Source organism: Cicer arietinum, chromosome 4, assembly GCF_000331145.2.
Source record: "Cicer arietinum cultivar CDC Frontier isolate Library 1 chromosome 4, Cicar.CDCFrontier_v2.0, whole genome shotgun sequence".
In the NCBI taxonomy this organism is placed as follows: Eukaryota; Viridiplantae; Streptophyta; class Magnoliopsida; order Fabales; family Fabaceae; genus Cicer; species Cicer arietinum.
In genome coordinates, this window is record NC_021163.2 from 35,072,860 (window position 1) to 35,081,504 (window position 8,645).

Here is an 8,645-nt window from a genome sequence, read left to right on the forward strand (position 1 = left end):
TTATTACTTTATCTTTTTTTAATTATTTTGATTTATATTTTTTTATACTATTAATGAAAGAAATTTTATGTAATATTATAATATTTCTTAATTTGTATGAAATTGTTATAATTCAGGATGGAAAAGTAATTAATAAAGGAAAATAGGAAATCCAGGTTTGGTACCAACTGTCGTCACTTCTATATAAATAAATTCACAACGGTAGCTTTACTTCCTTTTTTTCCAAAAAAATAAATAGATTTTAAGAAAAAAAAAACCAAAATCTATCACACAAGAAAACAAAAAAAAGAAAAAATTAAAAAGCAAAGGTAATTTCACCGATCTGAAACACCTGTTTGCAGAACTCGAAGCTCTTTTCGTTCTCTCTCTCTCACCCATGCACTGATTCAGCGTGTTTTCTGTATTGAACCATTACAAGGTAGAACCTAGTTGTGGCAGTGAAGAAGAATGGGGGGTTTTGCTATTGGTTCTGCCTTTGATTCCAAATCTGGACAAATGATAATGGCTGCTTTGCTTTTGATGATTGTATCATTTTATAGTGGCACCCTTTTTGGCAACAATGCTCCCCTTTACATCTCTCACCTTCCCTCTCCTTCTTCTTCATCTTCTAATGGTACTAACAACCTCAAACTTCAAACTTTTCTATTTTACTCTTTCTCTTCTTCCCATCTATTATTGCCTTCTTTCACATTTCTTTTTTTTTTTTTGCTATGTGGGTTTCTCATATAATAATTTCATATCTGTTTAGTTAAAATATGCTTCTGTTCTGTTCCTATAAAATAAAAATAAAATATGCTTCTGTTTAGTTAAATTAGCTTTTAGATTGCTTATTGGATTCATGTTGTGGCCTAGCTAGGATAAGAAAATCTATGTATGTAATTAAGCATTTTGAAATCAAATTCTTAGATTCAAATAATTGAATGTTAAATTGTAATGTCCATGGTTTTAAGTTGTTACACTGCAAACCTTTAAATTGCGGAAAAATGTGTGCAAATGCGGCTTATGCAACCTAAAGTGTGGCCGCGATGCCGATGTGGAGACTTCAAAATCTGCAATTGCGGTTGCAAACTACAATTTAAAACCATGGTGATGTCATCTATCTGGAACGATTTCAATGTCGTCAAATCCAAGTAGAGTGGGTTTAGGTTCCACTTCAATATTGATATTCTATTTAATGGAAACAACTGTTCTATGCCACGAGTTTTTCTTGCTTGGTTGAGTTGTAAGTAGTTCTTAATTCACTTCTTTGGGAGATGCTCTTATCTGAAAACTTGTGTGAAACCTTTCAATTTTAGATTGCTTCTTTGTGACTCATGCAAATTTTTGTAAATCTTGTAGGAACTTCAAGATTTACTAACAAAGTTACTCTGACATACCGCAAAACTCCCTTGGCAATACCTGAGACAGGGGTGGATGTATGTCCCTTGAAGTTTAATGAGTATATTCCGTGCCATGATGTTTCCTATGTGGCGACGTTGATGCCTAATCTTGATGTTTCTAGAAAAGAAGAGCTGGAGAGACACTGTCCTCCACTCGAAAAGCGATTATTTTGCTTGGTTCCACCACCGATGGATTATAAAATACCTATCAAATGGCCTCTTAGTAGGGATTATGTTTGGCGGAGTAATGTGAATCATACACATCTTGCAGAGGTCAAGGGAGGCCAAAATTGGGTCCATGAAAAGAATCAGCTCTGGTGGTTTCCTGGTGGTGGTACCCATTTCAAGAATGGGGCATCCGAGTACATCGAGAGGTACCTGTCAGTTCATTTATTTATATTTCCTTTTTGTTCCTATTCCTGAGGATCACGCTAATTGCCGAACTAATTTTTCAATGTTTTTATTAACTTCTTCGATATTTTGAAACCAATTGAGTATGTAATGGCTCTGACGTTTGAACATATTGTCTTTTTCAATTTGCTAAATCTCGAAGTTAATCCCACTTGAATACTGTTAAGTCTGCTGCTGAATATTTACTGGGAAAATCTTATTTGATGTAGATTCTGGTATAAATAAATTCAGAAACTAAGATTGAGATCTCTATGTGGAGAGAACAGGTAAAGATGTGTAAAATAATGCCAGATATAAATTTTTATCTCCTATCAATAGTGATAAAACTATACCTTGTGCTGTGATCTACTGAGAATTCCTTATCTAGAGGTAGCTTCTTCCGCAAATAATTTGTGTATCTGTTTCTTGAGTTTAGCTTTTCTGCTTTTGCAATTATAAAATATGCTTTAATTCTTTGGGAAACCAAATACCTTTTTACCGGGAATAAAAAATGATGTGACTGCCTGATTTATGGTTGTCTTTGAAATGTGTAATCATATTTGGCTTATGCAAATTTCAATATGTTCTGCCTACAATGTTCACAAAACAACTGCACTTGCAACTCAAGCTCAACTACAATTTAAGACCTTATATAGGAGAAAAGAAAATGAGAGGAGAAAAAATGTTTGAAATTGAAATAAAGAGAAATTTTATATATTTTGACTTTCTCTTTCCCAAATAATAAAATATTTCAAACATTAAGGCTCTGTTTGGGAGTTAGGAGGGGATGGTTTTGGGGGGAAGCTAGGGAAGCGAGGGGAGGTGAAAGGAAGGATATTCATTACACACGTTCATGCCATAACTTTGTTGCAATCTGTAGTTCATTGATGTTGATGAAATAGACTAAAAGCTGATGCAGCTAACTGATACTTTTTAACTTACACACGCACAGGGGAAAGGGAGAGAGTTGCGGGGAAGCTGATTTTGACAAATTAAACTTACATAAAGATAAATGGTCAATATCAGTTTTAACTATACTTGAAAGTTTCAAGTAAAATCAATTTCTACCTACCTTGTAATTATTTTGCTTCGTGCTATGAACTAATTTGAGCACGGAAAGTTTGTATGTTGTGTCAGTAGTGCAAGATACAATTGTTAGTTTTTTGATTGCTTTAGATATGCAGGTTAGGACATATGATTACAAATGAGACCGGTGATCTGCGATCTGCGGGCGTAGTCCAAGTTCTCGATCTTGGCTGTGGTGTGGCCAGTTTTTCGGCTTATCTTCTTCCCTTGGATATACGTACAATGTCCTTTGCCCCCAAGGATAATCATGAAAATCAGATTCAATTTGCATTAGAGCGAGGAATTGGTGCAATGATCTCTGCCTTGTCCACAAAACAATTACCATATCCTACAGATTCATTTGAAATGATTCACTGTTCAAGATGCCGTATAGACTTTCATGAAAATGGTAATTGGCTTTTCTTATGCTGTTTGTATATATTGGCTGATATCAGGCTTTAGCTTTTGTGTTTGTTTGTTTAAATGGGAAACGAGACGAGGAGAAAACTTGTGTGGAGAGGCTTTAGACTTGGTGCTTGTTTCTCTGCATCCAGAGATTCCAGACAAAGCTTTGATGGACATGAACCACGATGCAATGTGAACTTTTTATTCTTATAGAGAAAATTGTATTTTGTTGTCCACTCTTAGAAATGTCTTTAGCTTTCATTTGTTTAAGATCTTTAATTCCATCGGCACGCTTGTTGAACTCAGTGGGTGGCTCGGCTCTCTACCCTTCCATTGCTGTAACTAGGTTCCTACTTCTTCAACACCTGGTTCAGCCTATTTTTAAGCTTGTTAATGCTATCTTTAAAATGTTTGCTCTTCCCCCTTCAAAACCATAATTCTCCATTTCTTTCCCGATAAGAGTTCCTGTAGATCGTACCAACTTTTTATGAAACAAGAACAATTGAATTGAAATGAAGAATCTTATTATTGAAAAACCTGAAAGAAAATGGAGAATATAATTCTCCCCATGGGTTTTTCCTTCACACAAGAACGCTCCTTTTCATCACAATATTAAATGCACTGAATTTTATTTCCTAACCTAATATCTCCTATTTATATATGATATATCCTCTCTAATTAATGACTAATCCAAACAGCTTGATGTAAATTGTGTATGATTCAGTCCTTATATTAGTCAAACTTGTTTATTGTTAATACATACCTGAGATAGCAAAAAGGAGTAATTTTGCGAAAACAAACTGTGATATTTTCAAGGGCCAAAATGACAGACTGGTTTCCAATTATGTGCTCTAAACTCTAAAGTTGTTTAAATAATTTCTGTTTTACTACCACAGTAAAAGTTACTAATTACATCGATCTCAAGGCAACCGATGCAAAATTGTTAGAAGTCTGTCTTGTCTCTTCGTAATATTGACTTCCATCTTCATGATTGAAATCTCTCCCTGACCATGCCTTCATATTAATCTTCATCAATTTCTTTTAGGCCAACCCTCTTCCTTATAGCATCCATTTAGTTGATGAAGGATGACACCGACATTTTAACATCTGTTTACTCTGGTGGTGCAAAACACTGTTTTTTGTTTTTGTTCCCTTGTTCAAGAAGTATATTTTTTATATATGACACTTTTAAAAAACTGTGTATTTGTAAGGCTAAAAGAAAAGGAACACCCTCCTCCAACTATTGGTCGATTTAAGAAAACGTGTGTTCAAAACTCATTACACTAACTCCTGAAACTTACCAAATCATACAGTGTAGTGTGAAGTTAACTTTTGTCTATGTATTGAGTTAAAGAAGTAGAGTTGTTAAGTTTTGAGCCATAGATAATTTTATTAGAATTGAACTTCATTGGATGTATTTCTTGCATTTTATCTGATTTCAATAAATCATCTGTAAGGGTGTATCGATCATGAGTAAAATAAAAGACGAAACAAGAAAACAATCAGTTCTGGCATCTTTATTCTCATTGTAGTTTTAATTGAATGGATTAGAGTTTTTCTTTCTCCCTCGTAGTTATCATCATCACCATCATCTTTTATTTATTGAATGACCTGGTAGAATAGGTTCCAAAGGCTGCTATAAACACTAATTGGCGAAGCCTTACCCAATTAGACCCATTTATTATTTTATAGATTCAATCTGGATAACTAATAGATGGATGCAATCTATTTATGTCAAAGCTACTATTGTTGCGGTTATCCTATTTAGTTGGATGTGCTTTATTGTTTGTTGCTAATTTATTATGTCATATGCAGATGGGATTTTGCTGAAGGAGTTGGATCGCCTTCTTCGCTCGAATGGTTATTTTGTTTATTCAGCACCACCTGCTTACAGAAAAGATAAAGATTTTCCTGTCATTTGGGATACGTTGGTGAACTTGACTACAGCAATGTGCTGGAGACTCATTGCTCGTAAAGTTCAAACAGCAATATGGATTAAAGAAAATAATCAGCCCTCCTGCCTTCTGCAAAACGCAGAACAAAAGCTTATAAATGTGTGTGATGTGAATGATGAGTCTAAACCTTCATGGAATATCCCACTTAAGAATTGTATACAAGTCAGAAATTCTAATGCAGAATCTAACAAGCTACCTCCAAGTCACGAGCGCCTTTCAGTGTTTTCTGAAAGGCTGAAAAAGATAGGTCTGCCTTTTCTCTTTTGATTAAGTGTGCAAGAAGCTAATATCCATATTTTATATTTCATCAGTTGATGCTACTTTGTTGATAGTTTTTCTCAACCTATGAATAGTTCTTGTCAAAAACTTCAAATTAGGTGGGAACATTTCTGACTTGCATATATGAAAAAAAAAAATATAAAATAAAAGAAAAATAGTTGAGTTGTAGGATCAGTATAACCAGGAGTGTCTAGTTACTTTTCTGATTAAGTTTGTCATTTTATCATACAAGTATGAAGTGGAGCACCTCCCCCAATTGTCTATGTTAAATGTATTTTTTTAAAGATCATTTACATATTGATATCAATATAGAAAGTCACTATCTGGTTTGTGCCTATTGTCGAGTGGAGATTGGAAAGCATCAATACAATTAAAATCAAAAGGACAATATTGCTTAACTGTTCAACTGCAAAATTATAAGATAAAACAAGCATGATTGTAATTTCTTTCAATATAATATGATGACCCTTTTAACCTTTTCAAAAACAGGTATAAATCAAGATGAATTTACATCGGATTCTCTGTTCTGGCATGATCAGATTCGTCATTACTGGAGACTAATGAATGTCAAGGAAACAGAAATACGCAACGTGATGGATATGAATGCCTTTTATGGTGGATTTGCTGTTGCATTGACCAACTTTCCTGTTTGGGTAATGAATGTAGTTCCTGCAACCACAAAGAACACCTTATCTGGAATTTTTGACCGGGGTTTGATTGGAACTTTTCATGATTGGTAAGACTTTTCAATTGATATCGTAAATAGTAAATAGAATTCTAACATGTGTATTATTACTTATGAGTTGACTGCAGCTAATGTAGATATCTTTTACATTAGGTGTGAGCCATTTTCAAGTTATCCTCGTACATATGATCTTTTACACGCGAACTACCTCTTCTCCCAGTACAAAAACCTAGGGGAAGGTTGTTTATTGGAGGATATCATGCTGGAGATGGATCGTCTTACACGGTCACTGGTAATCACTTTTCTAAAAGGTTACCTTTCTTAGTTATCTGCATGTGAAATCAAAGTAGAAGTTCATGTGACTGAAATGATAATAAGAATTTCCGTAAAAGTTCATTGTAAATTCTGATATATACATCTCCAAATTTATTTTCGTGCTTGCATGATTGTATGCAAAGAACCAGTTCAGAGAAATTTCTGTGCCTGGTCGTTTGATCCTTCACCTTGCATCCATTGATTGAACAAAGTAATGTTAAAAACTGAATAATTAATCAGTGCGACAGTTCAGTTTAATTTTTATTGTTTGAATTTTTGAGGTACTATTCACAGTAGTATTTATTGTTGCATAATATTCTTTTGTGAATGAAGTTGATATTATTATTATCTGCAGGGATTTATTATTATTAGGGACGAGGAACATGTTATGTCAAGAATCCAAGAGTTAGCCCCAAAATTCCTTTGGGATGTAGAGTCACATTTACTAGAGAACAAAGAAAAGAAGATGGAAACTGTTTTAATTTGTAGAAAAAAGTTTTGGGCAATCCTCTAAGGTGAACAAATCGTTTTTGCTAGTGGGAAATGTTTTTAACCACACGGGTAATTTGTAATGTTATAGTTCTTCTATATCTGCTTTATTCATTGCTTGATGATCATTTTGTGTACATGTCTGTAAGGCACTCAATTTGTACATCACTTTCAGTTTAGTAAGTAGGAATAGAAGTTTTAATGCCCTTACATGATTTAATCTTGGTTTTATATCTCAGTGCATAAATATTAGAGATGAAGATATATAATCAGAAGTAATTTATGCTTCATTATGTGAATGGGTTGATTTGGGGAAGGGAAATGGGTTAGAGTGATAAGAAAGTTTTGGGTTCAACTCCCCTTACTAACATGACATACAAACTACTAACATTTGCTAACAAAGAATATGAATTGGCTTTTGACTTTTGAAAGAAAGTAGACATCCAATTTAGTACTCAACATAAACCACAGAGATCTATTAGGTGGTCTTTGAGAAATAAAAATAAATATCAATTTGGTTCGTAAAAATCTCAAATGTGTGTTAGCTTAGTCCTTTTTAAGTTTCTTTTTAGGGACTAATTTGACTAACATTGGGTATTTTTAAGGAGGAAATTAGTAATTTTCATTCTACGGGACCATATTACCAATTGTGTTATTTATTCAACAAGAATTACTCACTTTATTCACTTAGACTGAGTTTGGATTTGAAATTTTTTAGGATCAGGTAATGGACAAAGTTGTAATCCATCCTAATCTCATCTCTTGGACAAGTAGACAAGGTCTTGGAGGTAAAAATCCATCCTGGCTCATCCACCAGCTTCATTGAAATGCTAATCTTACCATGGGTCGTAAGGGTGTTCGCGGCTCGATTTGGAGACAAATTATCTAATCCAAAGGCAAAAAATGTGTGATTTGATTTGGTTTTGGATATCGAAGAAAAAGTGTAAAAGTTTAATTCCATGAGTTCTCGTCGATTAATCATGTCTGCTAGTTCACAATCTTATAACTAAAATATTCAAAGTTTGTGATATTTGTTCGTGCTTACCCCCAAACCAATTGATAGAACCACCAAACTGATATGGTGGTTATGGAACTCTAGGTAATCAACAATGAAAACGAAGAATTCAATCACAAACAGTAGGAATTCTTATTTATTGAAAAGAATTCAAACTGGAATTGAGTTACAATGGAAGTTTGAGAACAGAGAAAAGAAGAAGAAGAAGAAGTGTAATACAAGTCTTGATTATGAATGCCTTTCTCAACTAACTAACTACTTTCCTATATAGTAATTCAGTTACAACTGTTTAGCTAATAATAGTTCCCTCCAGCATCCACTAATTGACACGTGTCTTATTCATTTACTCTGTAACATTGCCCCCCAGCTGAAAACATTCTTGTCCTCAAGAATGAAAATTAGGGAACTTCTTACAAAGATCAAAATAAAATTCCCAAGTGGCATCCTCAAGCAATTGGTGCTTCCATTTGACCAACACTTTAGTTACTGCTTGGCCTCTGCGTTTGACAGTCATTCTGTCCATGATCAACTCAGGTTCTTTAACAGCAAGAACTTCATTTGTGTTGGGAGGAAGATCAGTAGAGGTGATAGCATTGCCAATATGTTTTTTTAACTGTGAAACATGAAATACATTGTGTATTTTAGAATGGGCAGGAAGGAGTAGTTTA

At 34.0% G+C, this 8,645-nt stretch overlaps 1 protein-coding gene across 5 annotated transcripts; it reads left to right on the plus strand.

Moving 5' to 3' along the window:
* The first annotated feature begins 234 nt into the window (after positions 1-234).
* LOC101508747 (probable methyltransferase PMT6) lies at positions 235-8,006 on the plus strand. Of its 5 annotated transcripts, none has more exons than XM_004514525.4 (8): positions 236-613; positions 1,339-1,753; positions 2,954-3,243; positions 5,055-5,441; positions 5,963-6,209; positions 6,312-6,450; positions 6,829-6,988; positions 7,681-8,006. In XM_004514525.4, exons 1-7 carry the CDS (start codon positions 448-450, stop codon positions 6,985-6,987), a joined length of 1,803 nt encoding a protein of 600 aa, XP_004514582.1. In that variant the 5' UTR covers positions 236-447; the 3' UTR covers position 6,988; positions 7,681-8,006. The 5 variants fall into 5 exon arrangements, with proteins under 5 accessions (XP_073224139.1, XP_004514582.1, XP_027186343.1 ...); XM_027330542.2 differs by having other exon boundaries at positions 7,687-8,006; XM_004514524.4 differs by having other exon boundaries at positions 237-613; positions 6,829-7,034.
* Positions 8,007-8,645: the final 639 nt, after the last annotated feature.